General features: G+C 40.5%; 1 protein-coding gene across 1 annotated transcript in view; it reads right to left on the minus strand.

The window, feature by feature from the left end:
* Window positions 1-16,812, minus strand: part of arhgap15 (Rho GTPase activating protein 15) — a 34,874-nt gene extending 18,062 nt beyond the window's left edge. The window contains exons 1-8 of the mRNA XM_028991816.1: window positions 16,612-16,812; window positions 14,365-14,503; window positions 12,428-12,493; window positions 12,181-12,242; window positions 11,668-11,752; window positions 11,146-11,235; window positions 534-632; window positions 350-464 (exon numbers count right to left, since the gene is read on the minus strand). Coding sequence (XP_028847649.1) covers window positions 350-464; window positions 534-632; window positions 11,146-11,235; window positions 11,668-11,752; window positions 12,181-12,242; window positions 12,428-12,493; window positions 14,365-14,503; window positions 16,612-16,625 — 670 coding nt within the window. The 5' untranslated portion in view covers window positions 16,626-16,812. The remainder of the gene's footprint in view (window positions 1-349; window positions 465-533; window positions 633-11,145; window positions 11,236-11,667; window positions 11,753-12,180; window positions 12,243-12,427; window positions 12,494-14,364; window positions 14,504-16,611) is intronic.
* Between the last annotated feature and the right edge of the window lie 4,471 nt (window positions 16,813-21,283).

Here is a 21,283-nt window from a genome sequence, read left to right on the forward strand (position 1 = left end):
GCTGTCTTCTCCACGTACACGAATCAGGGAAAATATCGCCAGTAGCACCGCAAAAGACCAACCATTCAACATAATACAATGGGACTGGGGCTTGGCCTTCATGTCCCTTGCCTCTAATTAGGATTTTAATAGGATCATCCTACAGTTCCATCAATGCTCCACATAAATTGATGAGATTGACAGATTAGCCTAATTGCTGTGTAACGTATGCTAGCGTGTAATAAATTCTTTGGTGTTGGAACATGAGCATGATGTTCCCATGGTCAATGTTTTCCCTGCTTGAAAAAGGCAGTATCTTTTCTCATGCACGTGTGTAGGTGCAGAGTTCGTGCACCTGACGTCTACTTACTGAGTGAACGCCTGTTTTCAGGCTTGGCCTCTTTGGCAGCGGGGAGGTCTGATGGTCGCCTGGAGAGGAGATCTGTGCTGCTGGACCTCTGCAAGCTCTGTCTTCCTGCACTGGACTTTAAAAACACAAGACAATTCATTGGCTTTCTGTTGAACGTTTGAATTCAAAAGAAAAATATTCTTACCAATCTGTCTGCTGTCATTTTAATTGTATCGTGCCATTTACAGATTGAAGGGTAGTTGTCGGATTGAAGGAGAAATTCATGGCCAGTTGTGGTCATTATCTGTAAGCAAAGGCATAATAAAAATGTATAATTCTGTTTTTCTGCATGCTTATCACACAAAATATGCAATAATCTCATATGATGTTCAGAAGGCATACAGTTCATCCAGAAAGTTTTCACAGCGCATCACTCAGAGACAGGATTGATCAGTAGAGAGGGGACTTAGTCAGGGAGGTGACCAAGAGCTCCAGAGGTCCTCTGTGGACAGAGGAGAACGTCCTTCTAGATGGACAACCATCTCTGAAGAAGTCCACCAATAAGAGCTGTATGGTAGAGTGACCAGACGGAAGCCACTCCTTAGTAAAAGGCACATGGCAGCCCACCTGGAGTCTGCTAAAAACACACCTGAAGGTGCGAATCACAATTCTGTGGTCTTTGGTACGAATGGCAGGCATCACGTTTGGAGAAAACAAGGTATCGCTCATCACCAGGCCAAAACCATCCCTACAGTGAAGCATGGAACGTTTTCCAGCTGCAGGAACTGGGGAGACTAGTCATGATAGAGGGAAAGATGACTGCAGCAATGTACAGACATCCTGCATGAAAACTTGCTTCAGAGCGCCCTTGAACTCAGAATGAGGCGACGGTTCATCTTTCAGCAGGACAACGACCCTAAGCACACAGACCAGATATCAAATGAGTGGCTTCAGTGAATGTCCTTGAGTGGCCCAGCCAGAGATCAGACTTCAATCTGATTGAACACCTCTGAAGAGATGCTTCCCATCCAACATGATGGAGCTTGAGAGGTGCGGCAAAGATGGGCCAACTGGCCAAGGATCAGTGTGCCAAGCTTGTAGCATCATTTTCAAACGAACTTGAGGTTGTAATTGCTGCCAAAGGTGCATCAACAAAGTATTGAGCAAAGGCTGTGATTACTTATATACATATGATTTTTATTTTAAGTAATTTGAAAGTGAAGTGATTGTGAAACACTGCAGCACAGCACCCGGGGAGCAGTGCGTGGGGACGGTGCTTTGCTCAGTGGCACCTTGGCGGATGAGGATTCGAACCGGAAACCTTCTGATGAATGCTGTGAATACTTTCTGGATGCACAGTATAGCAACACTTTCAACTCACGGTTTCATACGAGACATTTTTCAGAAAGAAGACTGAATTGTGTTTTACAATTTTTACAAAAGTGTGTATGTCTTAGCAGTCTTAACAAAAACGAATTTATTTCTGGATTTAAAAAGCCTGTCAGACATGCTATCGGGCTCATGGTGTGAATAGATCAAAATAATTCAGTATTCCATGTGCATGCAATCCAATCTCAGCTCTGAGATTCGCGCAGGCTCTTTTACATGAAATGGACCTACATAAGGCAATGCGTTCTGCAGTGATGACAATCCATGTTATGGTTGCTTTTATACTTTCATTTATGCCAGGGATTTATTTTAACAAACGTAAGGACAAGAAAATTTCAGTGATCAAATATATCAGCTCACAATGACACAATGGGACAAAGAAAGGCAGGATGGTTCTTAAATTTATATTATGCATTATGCATTTGTTTTTGTAGTAACTTAGCAGATAGAAGAACAGTAAAAATGACACATAATTCTGAAGCTTCTGTTATAAATGGAGAATTGTCATGTTCCATGTTTATCGGCCATGCTGCGCACTTCTCTGACTCAGTGATAACATCACTTGGCAATGTCAGACAGAATAAGGTCCCAGCATGTAATGCCATGCTAAACAGTGGCGTGAAGGTCAATATTGTCTACAGCTGTGGAATCAAACACTGAGTGAAATTTTACACAAAAACAGACATGAAAAATATTCTTTAAACAAGAGTTTTTACATGCCGGGTGGCCATGCCTTATAAAATGTCAAAGCTTCCACACCAACACAAACTTTCCTGACTTTGAAAGAAAGTGTCAGGAAGAGTTAAGCAGCATTTGGGGCGGATGCAGAAATGGGGGGACAGTCTGAGGCACAGAACTTGTCAAAGTTTGTTTGCACTCCTCTGTTTGGGGTGACGATCATCTGACCGTGCATGTTTGCTGTGGAGTATCATCTTCCCTGACGGCTGCTGTAGGACACAACAGTGAAAGGACTGGTGCATTGTGGTCCCTAAATTTCCCACAAAAAATGGTCTGGCAACACCATAAGTGTATATCTATATTTTCCATGCAGGAAGCAGCTCAACAAGTCTACATCGCCTCGGTCTATATGGATAAAGGCATGGTGCAGCTGACTGCAACAAGAGCATGACACCCTAACTCTTCAATCGTCAAATGTTCCTACAGCAAGACTGTATCTCACAGCATCTCATATATATAAATGAACTATGTGGATTTTTCTCTGAATATGATTATGTTTGGTGATGTTGATATGGATTTTATGCTGGAATGCTGGTTTTGCATGTTAGTTGCTGAGTCGGCCTGTCCATTGCTGGCCTGATACACAGAGAAGCTGAAATGAACTGAGAAGTTTATGACTTATCAAGTTATTGTTCTGCTGCATAAGGGCACATGACCCTTATGCAGAGATGGCCAGTATCACAGAAACCGTATAATGTGCATATCTGGTTCTTGTCCCCATCTTAAAAAGAGAAAAATTATTATATGTGCAGCAGATTTTTGTTTTGTGCAAGGCAATGAAAAGGATTTTTTTTGCACTTAGTGCATTGGTCCATAAAGAGGATTCTCTCTGTCTCGCCTTTATTTTGACGATTCATTAATATTTCAGAGCACAGTGGTTCAAAGAACAGAAAAGCATTTGTGCTTTACAATTTGCATTTTGCTGTTAAATTAAACATTAATTATGGGACAACCTAAAGAAACAATTAGACTGCAGGGTTAATTATTTCCAATTTGCCACAAACCAGCAGATCTGTCTTAGAGTGCAATGCTCTGGACTGTTGAAAGGAAACAAAGATGGGAGGAAAGGAGTTGATGGAGACGGGGCTTCAGTGTGCTGCGTGAGTGGGGTGCAAATCAACCCCAAGTTATTATTTTATGTTCATGTTTGATGTTCTTATTTGCATAAAAAGCCTGTGAAGTGCTAGCCTGTGTTGCAACAGAAACTTTTGGTGTGTGCATCTTCTACACTTCTACATGTTAACGATGAATTTACTATGAAGCGGTTAACAGTGCACGTCAGCAATAGAAATGCACTAGAAATATTCTATTCGGGTTTAAAATGCACCAATCAGCCACAACATTATCAACATGTATAGGTGACATGAATAACAATGAATAACATCATAGCACGTGAACACAATTTGATGTGTTTGAAGCAGAAAAAGTGACTAAATGTAAAGATCTGAGCAACTTTTGTGATGAATTGACAGCTGAGTTATAGCACTGTTCCAGAATGGTCCAAGGAAGGAAAAAAAATGGTCACAGGGTGAGCAACATGTCCAGAATGAAGAGAAGTTGCTGCTGTAGCTTAAATTACACACAAAATAGGTGATTCTAATGATAAAAAGGTGCCAGAATATACAATGCATCCTTATTGGTTGTGTATGGGACTGCATAGATGTAAACTGGTCAAAGTGCCCATGATGGCCTGTAGAAGTGGTCTGGAATGATGAACATGTGGGTGTGGTGGGTGATTTCTATTGTAGGTGACTGTCTAGGATACTATGTGATAAGCCATAGGTCAAGACTTTATGTGACCAAACCAAACATTTCTCTGTAATTTTTTTTTTTATACACTTCCATCGAGATAGGAGATTGTGGCCTATCCCAGCAATCAGTGTTTGTAAAGAGTTCACTGGTTAGTGTAAAAATGACATAAATAATCATTGAAAATAATCAATAATCACACATTTGCTTGGTCAACATACTCACATTCATACATACAGCATTTGTTGGCTAAAAATCACCAGTTCATGTGCCCTGCATGTCTGATTGCTATGAACAGAGAACTTGGAGGAAGACGGGGAGATGGTACAACCACATCATAGCCTGACCCTATGTCTGCAGCACTGACCATAAAACCACCTGTTTTGTGCTTTTATGACAGGATGAACAACACTGACTGTTTGCATTCAGAAGAAGAATGCCCTGCTTTCACATTAAAAGCAGATTCTTTACATGCCATCATAGACTGAACAAGGTCTGACTCAGAAGAAGCACATGCCACTGTGACCAGTGTGTTCCTTGTTTATGGCTAATGCAACTTTGTTAAATGACACTTCAGATCGGAATCCCACGCGACAGCCTGACAGCTATTGCAACATTCATCAGTGAATGAGACATTGCATTAATTAATTGCTTCTGATGCAAATCTAATAGCGCCCTATCAGAAACAAAAGGTTTAGCAAACCTCCGAGGCCCATTAGCAAGAGTCACGCGGACTGTCACTCTCATCTGTACTACAGCAACATGCCCACAAGGTGCAGCTAGCGAGGCCGCAATCTGACAGCAGCACGGGGACAGAGACAATGTGCTAAGTGCCGCGCTGCTGCTTCCATTTAACAGTTTTAACTCGATGTGATATGTGACACTCCCCCACCTCTGAACAATCATCTCAAACCTCGGTTCCGGGGCAAGCTTAACTGTTCCTTTAACATGGTCTGACTTTGGTGTATGAAAAGTCAACTGCTGCTACTGCTGTGAAAGGTTTGTAGTGGTCGAAGTGAGAGAAACTGATCCCTGCACGGTCTTGTTGGACTGGGAGAAGGCGTGCTGTGTCCTATGCACTTTTCATGAGCCTGTGTGCCCTAAAAATGCCTTCTTGCATTTTGCCACGGACTCGGCGCCTGGCCAAGTTATTATGCCACATCGTGGCGTCACGCCAAACACCATTAGCTGCACACAGGGCAGGAAATTTCTTCGGGGGTGTAATACATGCATGAGCTTAATAAATAGACATTTGTACATAATTAGGTAACGTGGATTCACTCTCATTCATGCCTCATTTAGATTAGTAACCCAATTAGCATGTCCAATTTATACCCCCTATTACACTGAATGTTCAAGCTGTTCTCTTTACTTCTCTGTTCTAGGTGTCGTTCTGGAAAAGTAAAAAAAAAAAGGGTAACATTCTACCTTTTTTTGGAGGAAGTAACAGAGGCAAATACATTTCTGTGAAAAATAACAGTGGATATTTCAAGGGCCAGAGCTAATTTTTGAATGATACATTAATAGCCATTGAAAGGTTATGCATGAATGCATGTATGACAACATAGTTCTTCATACATTTGCCTATGTAACCGGCAGAACGCCTGACTTTCTGCCATTTTTGCTGCTCTTATTAAAGTAAACATTAAACAACAAGGCCCTGTCCACATGAGAAGGTTTTCATCTCAAACAGAAAACGAGCACACCCGTTCGGTGAAAAACATTCTCCTGTGGATGGGATGTAAGCAAGCCACTAAAAAATTGAGTGCAATAAATTGGTATTATTTCCTGTGCAGGAACATGTGTTATTTGTACATATTAGGAATTATTGGTATATTGTGTTATATGTTTTACCATGTTCACACTCTCCAACATTCCAGAATAAATACACAAATATGTGCAGCTTTATACCAACGTGGTCTTGATTTGTGTAAGGGGACATCTCAGCATGTCGTGTGTAAAGCAGTGTGGCACATTTGAAAGTGTCATGTGAGCCTGACGAGCATCTTAATCAATGAGTCGAGCAGGGATGAGGGACAGACGTGACTCCCTGCATTCTGCCTGTGCAACATATGGCCACCATGGTTTGACAGAGCTGCTCAAATTCACTTGCTCTAATCACAGAGGAAGCAATCAGGCACCCCGTGCATAATGCGGATGGCATTAAAGCGTCCAGGTCAGGACCCCGGGGAAAGATTAAAGCCTTTGCTGGGATATATTCTGAAAACCGAATCCCATTTCACTGTTGGTTCGAACACAGAGACTGTTGTCCCACAGCTCTCTAGATCTAAACAGCAGCTCGGTGGTGAGAAGGGGTGTTACCTGGGGTCTGTTGGCTTCACTTTTAACCCCGGGATGCTTGGTATTCACAACTGTAACTTTAGAGATTGTCATGAGGCGCTTCTGTCATGAGTAATGACGCAGATGGTCCGCTGTATAAAATTTATGTTAAAAAATCATTTCAGCTACAAAATATGCACCCAGACTTTCGTACTCCTACAGTTCAGCATCTTCTGCCAGCAGAATGCACTTTCACAATTGGTCATTATGCAAGTTTTCTTTTTTTTTTTTTTTTTTTGACAAATAATGTTCTAGTGATTAACTGAGATGAAATATGTTTTTGTGTGTGGTGGTAGTGGGTCAAAGTTAGCTCGGAAAAAAATCCACTCATTATTTTCTAGCCTCTGGTGCTGTTTCATCAGCATCGTTTCCTTTTATTTGCCTCATTTTGTTTCTGAGTCTGATAAACAAGATTCTCAACCTAAAACTCACAGAAACACTTGACGAAGAATTTCTGATTTTGGAATATAATTATGAGAGCTTTCCCGGCATAATATCACATTCCCATCGTCTTGATTGTTTGGTCTAAGGTGCTCAGGGTTACTGTCCCAATGGAGGATACCCTCTATAGGATATCCTCACAGAAAACATATTTTGATAGTTCTTTAGCTGCAACAACCATGATCGAAAAAAGTCTGTGCAATGAATAGAAATAGTCTTTGCCCGAATTGAGATATAACCCTTGGGGTCTAGACACACAGACCATGGTGACCCCAGTGAATTAGATTAAACATTAGTGGAATCTGCAGAGCCACAGTGTTAATTTCATTGCTGGTATGTGATGGTATGTCATTTTATCATCTCTGTGGTTGATTCAGGATGTTATCAGCCGCGACTGGTTCCTCTTTAATCCCCCCGGTGCAACATTTAAACCCACCACACAAGAGGGAGCAAACTGTAACACCCATGGGCCCGGTCAGGATTCTTTCCACACGGGCGTCAAAAACAGAAATGACACTCCCTGTATGACCTCACCGTCCCAGATTCTGCTTCACAAAGGTCCCCTCCACTGGAACGTCCCATTGTTTCCCCGCATGGAAAAAGACTGTGCAATTTCATCTGCATGCCACTCTGGCCAAGACAGAAAGCTTGGAGCACATGTTGAATATTTCAATTTATTGGAATGCACCTAGACTAAAGTCTGAAAACTTGTTATAATAAATATTTCACAATGTCACACTGATCCTCGAAAGCCACTCTTCTAGTGTTATTTATGACACTCATTATAATTATTTTAGGGCTGTGTTTAATTAAATGGAATTAAAGCGGCTGCATTATGGTTACTTCCTGTGTGAGTCTAACCTATAAAACCAATCACAGAGTTTTTTTTGCATCACAGTCAGCGTCTGCATTCAAACACGTGGCCAGAACAGGAATGCATTGTGTCCTTGATGTGCCTTTTTGTAGGAGTGCAGAAAGTGGAAGTAAATTTACCTTTGTTGGCATTTATCAGACGCCCTTATCCAGAGCGCCTTACAATCAGTAGTGACAGGGACAGTCCCCCTGGAGACACTCGGGGATAAGTTTCTTGCTCAGGGACATAATGGCAGTAAGTGGGATTTGAACTTGGAACGTTGTGCTCTTCTGTGTCAGAGGCGGGTGTGTTACCCACTAGGCCACACATAGTACCATGTGAGGTTGTTCACAGCATTTTGGGCCACGTTGTCTGAATCAGCCCTTAGGTGCAATTAAAACTAAAAATGAACAAACTGGCACACTGAGCTACTGAGAGAGCCAAAGTAATTTAGGTTCAAATTAATTTCCTTTTCATTCACTGTCAGAGTCTGCAGATCTTCTCCCTGTCATTTCCCATCTGAACCTATTCCCTCCATTTGTCTCTATAATAGTTTATGCACGATGGGAAGCCCCTAAATTCGATTTAATTCTGGATTTGTGTGCTTGAAAAGATATCTGGAAAATGAATGGTCCTCAATGGATCATTTGAAAGGAAACAGACGTTAAATGGGAGAATTATGTATTTTTCCAGGGCAGGTGAAGGCTTCCTGCAGGAAGTGTTTGGTTTCTGGTTCCTAGACACACATGTTACGTTCTGTGTTTCCCATCGTTTGTGCTTCTGCTAAAGAAAACAACCGGGGACCTTCAGCAAACCTTGGGATTAGTGTCAGGATTCCAAATTCATCTGATCAGCAGCCTGAATCGTTTCATGTTCTCTAACCGGCGTGCTGATGTTTGGAGAACAATGGCGATGATGACGTCTCAGAGCAGGAAAAAGTGTCCCTACCAACCAGTTCGAGTTCACTATCAGCAAAACACACTGACATTTGTTTAACTTGGTCATTGGCATGAAAGAAAAAAGAAAAAAGCAACGTGAGAAGTCAGCTCTGCAGCATTCACATATCATTCAGGAACTGAGAGAAGGGACTGATTAAATGCCAAATCCAAGATGAGGTGTGTGTGTGTGTGTTCAGACCACAAAACTCGGAAGAGTACAGATTTTAAATAAACAACGCAGTGGGATTTACTTTACACTTCGGTGAATTGTGCCATTATTGAGCAGCATATATCAGCATAGCACCTTGAAATCATTTGAAGGAAGTTCTGCCAACAGGGAACTATTTGAACATATCTGAATGCACTTTATTTAATTTAACGTAAGAAAAAGATTCTAATCAACTTTCTATTTGATTCTATTTGATTCTAATCTAGTGAACACAAAGCTGTGTTACTGCTGTCCCCTGCAGTGCTACCACAACCTGCCCCCTCAGGTGTGTGTTTGTGACCATTCTTGGGGAGATTGAACTAGAACTATTGATGAACTAACCAGTCTCAGCAGGACTTTTTCCAACAAGCCCAAGTAAATCTGGGCTTGTGTGTGTGTATATGTATGTATGTATATTTGAAAGTATGTACATATTTTCAAGCTATCTATCATAGTTCATCAGATTTTTTAAAAGTATATATCTATTTATTCATTTTAATAGCCTCAAAAGAGCAATTACATCTGAGTAATCCTCAGAGTAGTTTAGAAATCAGTCTGCTTGTACATTCAGATGAGATAACAAAAAAGAATTATACGGTTCTAAAAGAAGAAGAAAAAAATGGCATGAAAAGGGTTGAAACCGAGATGAAGATGCTTAAAACGGTGATCAAAGCTGAAAAGGAGAAGGATGGGGAAAAGTCACACTTTCTTAATCATGACCATGCTTCATTTGCTCCGTCCCTCTGTGTGAATTAGCTGCGACTATCAGCAACCATTTTTACATTTTGATATGTAATTTTAATCCGGTGGGTGATTGACTCTGTAGCCAGACCTCAGGATGGCTTTGCACCATCATTACAAGCACTTTTCTGTCCACACAATTTGGGATTACTTAAGATTAGGCATTAATGCGTCTCTAATCTTTCCCTCTGTAAGAATCCTGGGGCAGAACGTTGGACAGTGAAATGTGTGGTGGTGCTGATGATGAAATACCCTCAACGTGAGATGAGATCAGGGGTCTTATCCTCTTTCCTCCGTTTTCTATCAGTGGAAAAACTCAACTGCCATCAATGCATTGATCGTGGTCTTCCGTACCCAGAAGGCCTTATCACAGGATTATCTTTCTTCAGGCAATAAGAAATATTTTGTGTACTTTTAAAAAAAAATGACTGGAGATTAATTAAGTGGATGGAAGCTGATGGCCCTGTATTACCTCTTCACTAACGCAATCAGACAAAAGGACAAAAAGACAAAAGGCGAAAACAAATGAAATAAAACTTTCCCTTTAGCAGGTGATTATCATTTTTCTTTTAATATAAAGAAGTAAGGTATTATCTGAAGTAATCAGCAGGTCGTGAGAAAAGCTTCCCAAAAGGGATAAACACACACACACACACACACACACACACACACAGTAGAGTGTATTTGCTTTGGAAAATGGATACATCATTTAACCAAAAAACACAGTGTTCCTCAAGGACAAAACCGGTCACATCGTAGCCATTAAAACAACAATTATTCAGTCCACCCCATTACATCAAAACACCACCCATTCAATTAGCAGGTGTCCTGCTAGGTGCTTTTATTTCAGTAATTACTAATTTCTCGTTTCATATAACAAATACAATTAGCATTTTTATCAAAGACACCACGGTGTCATCATGTAAATAAACTGGTGGAAATATTCACAAATCATTTATGGTAGCTTTCTGAAGGGGACGTGTGGTGTCCTTTTAAAATTAAAGGGGTGTATATGTATAATAACACATTAAAGTATTTCCCATTCAATATAACATTCAGCCTTTAAACATAATGTGAATTATTAGTCCTCTGGCTGGAAATGCATATTTGCTGGTTATGTATGTGAATTCTGCCACTGCTGAAGTTTGAAAATCACAGGACGTCACTAGTTATAAATGTCTAGTCCTCCTAGAATGCTGTGCTGGGGCAAGGAGGCAAAAAACCTGCAACATTCTGGTCATCTGACTTTTTAACCAGCTTCCTATTGCTTACTCACCAGTGGCCCTCTACCTATTCTTTGAGCACCCAGATGCCCGGAATTATTTTTAATTGCTTAGCCATGACATGTCATTTCATTTAAAATGTATTTGTAACAAATTTTGTTATTTGAGCTTAATTAACCCACAAAATTCTCAGTTACCTGAAAGACATTTTTCCGACTGGACTTGTCTGATGTCCACTCCACTGTGGCCCCACAGAGATCCACTTCATCAGGTTTATTTCCTGGCTTCTGTAAGCAGTGGAGAAAAAAAACACATGCAACATTTAAACAGTGTACAGGGTCTGTGATTCGCGCCCCTAGAACCAATTTATATAGGTTTATAAATGCAGATATCAGGTTGATATAAGGTTTCTTATATTAAGAGAGTTTTTACATAAGGAATGATTCCTTCCCCCTTTCTTCCTCTCACTCTCTCTCTGAGTCAGGACCTCATCGCAACCGACTGGACTAATGTTCTCAGCATGAGAGGCTAAATATTGTCTCACTGGCTTTTTGAGGGACTGAGTTCCAGTCTCCAAGATCAAAGCCCAGACTTAATTTGGCCTCATTGGACAATGAGATAAAAACTTACATTACATTACAAAGCACACTAAAATACTAACTAACTAACTAATTAGTGATAGGCAAGAAAAAACATTCGGAAAAGAAAAATTTGCTCACTAAATTAGTGACTTCTTGTTTGCTTTCTTTGTAGAAGAGTAGCTTGTTGTTGCTAAGGACAACCCATGTCGAAGTCCAGTTCTTTCTGAAATAAAAAGAAATATTGTTACTCTGTGTCAACCTGGTCGTGCTCAAGTTTCAACAGTGGCTGAAAATTTGATGTAGGTTTTGACCAAATTAGTTCCATGGGTGAGCTGGAAAATCTCCCTCATGGAAATCAATCAGCAATTATTTAGGGGAGAACCTGAAGCTCCACACAAAGGTTCAGGATTCCAACTCATGACCTGGGACCACCGTTACAAAAATCCGTTACAAAAATCCGAATGTATTTTTTGTCTCTATTAGACTGGGCCGCAGGCAACCAGACGGCAGTCTGATTTAGTTTACTATCCTTTTTAATTACATGTACAATTACAGCATATAGAAGTGCAGGGTGCATGTCAGGCTTGCAAATTAATCTATTCAATCTCATAAATTCACAATAACTGGTCTGAAAATGTCAGGGATCCATACCTCAGTTTCTTTCCTCCCTCAGAAATCTTGGCTTTGTTTAAATATTCCCCTTTTAGAGGAACCTGTCATGAAACAGAGTACTGGTGAACAAATGGCAATTAATGACTTTTACCAGTGTCAGCTTCACATGTGCAGCACATCATGTGTATCATAATTCAACATAAAAGGGCAAATATGCAAAACGGAAAATGCTGTGGATTCACATGTTTTGCTTCACACCCCACTGCTTGTAGGAGGTCCTGCTCACCGTGACATCAGATTCACTTGGACCAATGATGCTGTGCTGAGATTGATTCCTCCTGTGACGAGAGATCTTAAGCAGAAATAAAGTAGTCATTATGTATGTAGTAATTGCAAAAAACATCTGGCATTATAATAGTAATTACTATTATTGTAATAGTGGAATATTTATCAGCATCATATCAAGAATTCAGACTACCTTAATTAAATGGGCATCAAGCAGTTATTTATTTTATTAAGTGTCTAAATCAGAATTCAAATAAATCTAAATCTAGAAACGAATAAATCTAAATCATCTTACTCTGCTGATGGCTCATTCACCAAATGACTTGTTGCTGTAGCTCAGCATACAGCAACATATCAATCAACAACCCAATCAGTGCAGACATGGTAGAACATTAACACCTTAATATTATGTTAGGATGTGTCGGTAGCTCTTGGTGTTAAAGTTATACTTTAACACCAAGAAAGTTTACATGAAGTAAACTGGCATTTTGAGTGCTTGGGCTGGTTGACAGTGTTCGACAGTACTGTTCTGCCCTCTGCTGGTCAACAGAAACAAAATAACCACATCTCTGTTCCAGGTCCTTTTTCCAGATCAGGTTCCTGCATCAGATGTTTTGGTACAGTGAGACACCTTCAGGCCAGGATGCTCATTGTCAGCCATGAATAAAAGGGCAAGGTTGTACTTGTGAATAACTTTGAACAGAGATCCCGTCCATATGACCATTTGATACACAATGGTGGTAGTAGCCTAGTGGGTAACACACTCGCCTATGAACCAGAAGACCCGGGTTCAAATCCCACTTACTACCATTGTGTCCCTGAGCAAGACACTTAACCCTAAGTTGCTCCAGGGGGGGGACTGTCCCTGTAACTGATTGTAAGTCGCTCTGGATAAGGGCGTCTGATAAATGCTGTAAATGTAAATGATACACTCACATCATCAAGTCCTAAAGTTCTGACCATTTCCCACACCATGATGCAACAGGGCAGCAATGTGTGGTGGAGATCTAGTGCTTCAGACTCAAAAACCTGGCTTGAGGCATGCAACTAATGTATCAGTTATATATGGAACTAATGTATCAGTATATAGAATTAAACAGACAGTAATTTATAATAGCCTACTCCCATTTATTGCAAGCTATAATTTTTGGTTCTTGAACCGACAGCAGAGCATAAACTAAACATCCTTCATGTGAAATATGTACCCTTATTTCTTAACAGATTCACATCCTACACTTTCTCTTCATTTCATCATCACTTTTAATAAGTTTGAGTGCTTATGGGCTTGGCTTACACATATATTGCAACATGTTGTGAAGACTTTTAGAAATAAACTAATTGATAGTAAAAGTTATGTGTATTGCCATCAGAATAGCTGATCTTCAAAAAAAAAATGAACTGCCCCACTTTTTAAGAAATAGTTTCTATAATTTACAGGTCAGGTTGAAATAAGCAGTCATGTTCAATCAATCTATGTGATTTGTATGTGAATTGTGTCTTATGCTGTATATACTGTAGAAATCTTTGATATGAGGGAGGGAATATGCAAATGATCTCATAACAAGGCTGCCAGTCTCACTGCATATGGAAGATTTCAGTTGCACTGCGAGTTGTTTTGGGTCCATTTCACTACTGAACTGACTTCACTACTGACTTCAGTAATCAAGTCTACATTTGAATGTGTCTTGACTGAAGTTGAATGTAGATTGGATTTATCCAGATTATGTTCTTATACTCAAGATGCCTACTAAAATATTCAAATGAAATGAATATATTACTGTACTGATTAGTGATCATCACATTATTTGTTGTTGTTTGTCTGAGGTATTGCTATAGTAATATGAGTCTTTCAATCAGATAGTGTGATAAGAGCTCTGCTCAAAACAATTAGTAGTGGCCTAGTTATTAACACACTCGGTATATTTTTGATCAACTTACAGGTTTTGCAGGGACATCCGTGTCTGAGATTACCATGGACCTGGTCTGACTGAGTCGTTCCCCAGAGCTGCTGGAGCTCTTAATTCTCATCTGAACAACCCCCTGTGTGGACTTTGTAGCATTCTGCATGCTAGTAATTCTGTAGGATCAGAACAATATAATGATTTTGCTGAAAAGAGAACAAATGTGAACTACAGGAGCGCCAATGTTCTACATCATTATAGATTTATAACAGTGACATACATAAATAACAGTGACATACTTATTTATACATACTTAAAAATATATAAAATATAAAAACTAATATAGAATATGTATATGGAAGAAATAAGATACATGAAATGGTTCAAGATTCATCTTCATGATGCACTGGAATGCATCATCAGTGACGTGACTGAGGTCCTCAGGGGTTTCGGGTCTTTCAATATCAGATCACCTCACCCATTTGACCCAGCCAGGGTTTTCCAAAATTCCAGATGCACGATTTTCATGTGTTATTGAAGTCACCCTCTTTATCTCCAAGCTTTGACCTTCCTCTCACTAACAAGGACTGTCACCAGGTGCCCAAAAGGGCAACAAATGGCCTGAAGTGTCAGGAGGAGAGAGTAGTGTTGGATGAGGATGTGTTCCTGTTTCAGGGGTTCTCTCTGGACAAATCTCAAACACCAAAGGTTAATCTGATTGGCCGGTGGCAACCTTTTGGGGAGCAGGTGCTCAGACCTTCTTCTTCAGCTTTCCGCCCTCTGGAGTTTGGCTCCTCTCACTTTCTCCATCCATCCATCTCTTTCTCCTTTTCTATAATTGGGGTCTTTCTCTGACATTGGTACCATTTTACATTCCATGTAACAGTAATCTCCCTGTGTTGATACATTAGAAACTGTTCATTCCTGTAACTTCTATTGCACATCCAGGTATCATCAGAAGAGTTTAAATACATTGCTAGTAATTACTGGAGTCAGATTAACAAGGCCTTTTTGTGCTTTTTACACCAGTTGTGTATGGATGGTACACTTTGAGGTGTAGTCACATCTTCCACCACAGCCGTCATTCTTAAATGTCAAGCCATGCTCCACTTTCTGCCAGTTCCCTTCTCCTGCTGACTTTAGAGTTCCTCTACTGCATGTGTTACCCGAAACTCTTCAGTAAACCCACAGCTCAGATATATTTTAATTGTTCAAAATAGAATTATTTCATTCATATTTACAATAAAACGTATATTTAATAAACATCAAAGAAAGCATCTTGTGCTCGGTCCAAAGCAGTAGAACTGCCAAATGCACTGAGCATCCTACACCAGAGTTTAATAAAGCATACAGCACTCATGGAACCAGGGAGAAAGGCCCAACTGTCATTAAAGTCAGAGTTTGAAGATTCAGGCAAAAGATGATGAAAAGCAGTTTTTTTATTTCAGTCCAGGCTGCTCTGTCTGAATAAAAAATATTCGGCTGTGAACAAAAGACCACGGGCATAGAAGCATCCACCTCGACTGACTTTCTGCTTCACTCATGTAATCAAACTAAAGTCCTTACTGCCACCTCGGCCATGATGAATGCTGTTTAAACCGCTTGTCAGTATATTCTGTCACACCGAGCTTCCTGTGTCTTGACTGTTGCATAATTACAGTTGTTGCAACACGAAATGTACCAACTGACCCTCGGCATCTTCATTTAAAGTGCCGTAGTCGGCATGAGATGAATGCGGTCCTAAAAGTAATAATGAACAGAAGGATTATGGAACGGAACATGAGGAACTTGCAGACAAGGTTAACAGAGAGAGATTTCTGGCCTGGTAGAAAATAGTCTGTGAACAGGAAAGAAAGATGTCACAGTGGAAACAGAAACTCATGCAAATAACGAATCCGTCTGGTGTCTTCCGATTTCTACAATCAGAAATGTTTTGCACGTTGAATTTACATCTTTTCCCTGTTTTATGCATGGTTTTCCTCTACCAGACACTGCTTCCCGTTTATGAGCCATGTGGCACAGATTATCGAAACTTTGGGTCAACAGTTGGTCATCTGGCGCAAAATACGTTTAATCTTTCTTCATCTTAATAGAAAATCGTAGGTATTTATTTACTTATTGGACATTCTTATTGGTCTGATCTTGATGCATGCTTTATTAAACCTTGCCTTGAAATTGAATAAAACATTGATATTGAAACCTGTTTATTTAGCTGAATGAATTTGAAGTGATTTAAACGACATTTAACCATCAGACTGGGCAGAGAAAAAAAAAAAGAGCTTACCTGGTCCCCGCCATTTTACCACCCTGAGAGGCTGAAGGAGAGAGCAACAGACGGAGTGAAAGAGAGCAGACGAGAGAGTGTCTTCCATCAAGGAGGAAGTTCAGAGGAATCACGTGGGCTCTTCAAACTTCTGTGTCTTTCGCCGAGTTACTGTCAATCGACACGCTAGAGGTTTGAGTCTGAAACCACGCAACTTCCTGACTATGTGCTAAAATAGTCTAGAAGTGTTCATGCATCTATGACAGCAGGCGCTGCACTTCAGCATGCATTCAAGTATACCTGGCTGGCCACTTGTCATGATCTTTGAAGAACATTCTGAATAAATTGCTGTGCCTTTTCAGCAAATTTCTGCATGGATCCTATTACATATCTATTAAACTTGTATAGTTGCTAATATGCAACCAATAATATGAGTACGTTGCTGCAGATACTGGCTGCTGTCAGACGGTAGATTTTGAATTGTCTCCTTAGTGCATCAAACAGGAAAATAAAACAGCTTGCCTGGAGCAGTGAAGCTGTGCGGTCTTGGGGTTCAAACCTAGTTTTTGTGTCTTTTCAACAGCTGCCCATGTCTGATTTTCACCGTTTAAAGGTTGGAAATGATAAGGCCAGAGGTGAGTACCTCAGTCCACAATTAACAGTGATGAATCAATACTTTGCATCCAACTGCCAATATATCAGAATGGCCCTTTAATAAGCGTAGAGACACGTTATCAGTGGTGGCTTGCCATTATGATGGTGTCTTTACTGCAGTTAAAGTGTGAGCACGTCATGCACAGTAGCAGTGGTTTTTATCAACTGCTAGTGAATAAACAAGACCATAAAGCCGAAGAGAGGAGCAGCATATTGTGCAGTATTTGCTCTATCGTGTTAAAGAAACCAGAACCCTTGAGCAGCCACAAGAGGACGCATATCTCCACAGGAAGTAAGGCTGGAGGCTTGTTCTTTACTTTTTTTTTGTTAAAGAGGACTTCGAAAAAAAGCAAATGCTTTATTATTCCACCCTTTATTCATGCTTTAACTTGGTATCCCCTTTCACTCACACCCACCATATTGTGCTGCACTGGGGAAAGAGCATAGCAATTGGTGTGTAACATAGTCATGGTCTTCCTGCTTATTGTTAGCTCTAACATATGTAGAATTCACTGAAACCACATGACCATCATGGTCCTTCATGTTCAGTAGTCTCTTCTGTTGCAATAAACTTTGAGAAAGAAATGTGCATTGATAAGCCCTGAGGTCCCCCAAAGTAGATGTTATTCCAAAGCCAGGTAAGGACACATCTGTCATCATTTCACCCAACCTGTGGTCCAGAATCTTGACTGGGATGGGAAGGGATACATCACGTTCCCCTTGAGAAAGGTACCACCCCATCGGGCTGCTCCCCGGGAGCAGTGCACATGACAGGTGGCAATTTAGATGTGTCACAATGACCATCATTTTCAATATCACCTTAATACTGAGGAAACATTGTAAAAAATATTTTGTTGTCATAAATGTTTCAGCCCCAACCAACTATTGATTGCTCAAATTAAATAAAATGAATGTAAGAAATACATTAATTGGAGCCTTATCATTTTAATTACAGGAAAATGCTGCAGCTTTCTTTCATGTAACTTTACTAAACACCAGCAGGGGGCAATGTTTCATACGTATTTTATTTCGTATAAACCCAGAAAAACGTTAAGATTGAGTGTGTGAACCAAAAAATATTGTGGTTGGGTTATCTGACTAAAAGACATTTTTATTCAAGTAAAATATCTAATGTCGTTTATAGTCACGTCTTCCTAAATAAACACATACGCATCCATGTATTTGCTGACTTTTTTTGCAGCAATGTACATAAACCACCCAAACTGCACCCTGTTCCACGGGGTAACGCACCACCTCAAACAGAACACACCCAAGCATGATATGTTGGGGTCATGCAGACAAGTCTGGAGCTGCTGGAGCACATTCCTGCACCAGTGTGTGACTCCTACGTTCTCATGGCTGGAACCTGTTCTCTCTCCAGCTCTGAGCTGTGTTTCAGTAGAATTTCACATGAAGCACAGTTACTTTTCGGAAAATTATATAAAGGTTGAAACTCTGTGTTTATGACTTAAATGGGAGAATTTTTAGATTTGTCGTGCAACTGGGGCATTTCACTGGCATAGAGCAACTAATGTGTCTTCAGTGAGACTGAATAGGTTACAGCTGGAAACAGAGGATTTGTGTGACTGTTTTTGTTCTCAAGAACGTCAGTGGAGGCACATGGTTGATGGAGAGGACATTGTGTCTCTAGACAGTATTACATGGTAAACACAGAACCAGCACTGTGCCCGGGGCCTTCTGTTCCCTACATTGCTACAAGCACTGCAGCCACTGAACTTCTTTTCCTTTTTGGTGGAGTAAAAAAGTCATCAAATGGGTCAAAACTCCTGTCAAGACATTTGTCATATAGTAAAACAAATATGCTTCTTCCCACAAATCAGTATCATCAGCAATGCGGGTTTGACTGCATCATTATTTCATTACTTTGTCAATTATTTGTTATATTATTTTTGTAACATTTCTAAGTCATGTTTTTTTTTTTTTTAAATAAATTATATTTCTAATAAATTATATTTCTAAATGACCCTTGTCATGCCATGGTGGAGTGAGAAGGGAGGGACATTGTGGGACAAAGGTGCAGTAAATGAAAAGAAAAAGGCAGGATGGCCAAAAAACATACACTGATCAAACACCCAGCACATGAGAAATAACATTAATGCAGGACACGGGGGTGTGGGAGAGACTATAATATGTAGAAATCCTTTATAACAGGCAATGTAGACTGCACTATGAAAATAAAGTGCCACAATTTATAAGGCAGTCAGGCCAAGGAAAACAATGAAAAAGTGCACATTGCCAGATAAAAGGGCGGAAACAAATAATAAAAAAAGTAAATGGTTATTTTACCATCCATTAAGATAGTTCGTAAGGTGCAGCATTTCACAATGCTGAGATGTTGTAACAATCATAAACTGAATTTGGGATTGTTTGGTTAGACAAATTGAGAAGTTTCTACTTATTTTTAGCATAGTACTTCAAGAACCTTTGGAGCATCTCTTGCTGAACTCAGAGGAATGCAAAGGTACCATTTATGTTTGATGGTTTATCTTGTGAGTAATACACTCGTCTATGAGCTTCTGATGAATTAATCCAATTATTTTGGTTTTCTCAGAATGTCACTGAGGTCCCCTTGATCAAAGTACCGTCCCCACACACTGCACCTGTCATGGCTGCCCACTGCTCACTAAGGGTTTTTTTGGACCAAATGATGATGATTGGATGGTGTTTGGTGATGGCATCACAAAAACTGCAGACCTTGAGGGATGTTTCGTATTTCTGGGTACAAGGAAGGCAGGACCCAAGCAGAGCAGTGGTGGCCATAATCAAAAGGTTGCTGGTTCCCACACACTGCCCACACACTGCTCCCCAGGCACCTGTCACGGCTGCCCACTGCTCACTGATGATGGTTAAATGCAGAGGACACGTTTAACTGTGTCACAGTGTGCCGTGTGCTGTGATTACGGCCACCACTGCTCTGCTTGGGTTCTGCCTTCCTTGTACCCTGTTGTGAATGATCCTATGACTGCTATGCTGATGACACAACTCACCTTCTCTTTTCACCCCTCAGATCTTCATGCTGCTTCCAAAATCTCTGCATGTCTAACCGACATCTCGTCTTGGATGGCAGCCCATCACCTCCAACTCAATCCCACCAAAACTGAACTAATATTCATTCCAGCAGATTCTTCACCACATCAGGATCTTGCTATTTACCTGGACAACTTGCAGCTCTCTCCTTCTACAACAGCCCGCAACCTTGGAGTAACAATAGACCACCTCTCCTTCTCGACTCACATCAGCAATCTTTCCCGCTCATGTAGATTCCTTCTCTACAATATCAGACGAATCTGCCCTCCGGCCACCCAACTACTGGTTCAGTCCTTAGTAATATCACGACTGGACTACTGTAACTTCCTTCTAGCTGGTCTACCACTATGTACCATCCGACCTCTACAACTCATACAAAATGCAGCAGCACGACTGATCTTCAACCTTCCCAAATTCTCCCACACCGCCCCTCTGCTACGTTCCCTCCACTGGCTCCCAATAGCTGCACGCATCAGGTTCAAAATACTGATGCTGGCCTACAAAGCCAAACATGGAGTAGCACCATCCTACCTCACAGCCCTTATTACACCTCACACTGCACCTCGTATACTCCGAACCTCCAGTACTGCTCACCTGGTCCTAGACTCTGTCTTGGCCCCTTGGTGGTGGAATGAACTTCCACTCGAGGTCAGAACAGCTCAGTCACTGAGTATTTTCAAACGGCAGCTCAAGACCTTCCTCTTTAGAGAATATTTAGATTAACTTGTAACTTTCTTATTGTCTGACTTATGTATTGAAACTACAACATAGTGATTGTATTCATAGTTGGGGGGGTCCTAGTGAAAAAAAAAAAGATTGTATTCATATTTGGGGGTCCTAGTGAACCAGAACTGATCACTTCATTGATGGTAACATGGAAGCATGTTGTAAGTTCACTTTCACTTCATCATTTACATTTATAGCATTTATCAGATGGTCATATCCAAAGCATCTTACAATCAGTAATGATGGGCACAGTCCCCCTGGAGAC

The sequence above is a fragment of the Denticeps clupeoides genome, chromosome 9 (genome assembly GCF_900700375.1).
Source record: "Denticeps clupeoides chromosome 9, fDenClu1.1, whole genome shotgun sequence".
In the NCBI taxonomy this organism is placed as follows: domain Eukaryota; kingdom Metazoa; phylum Chordata; class Actinopteri; order Clupeiformes; family Denticipitidae; genus Denticeps; species Denticeps clupeoides.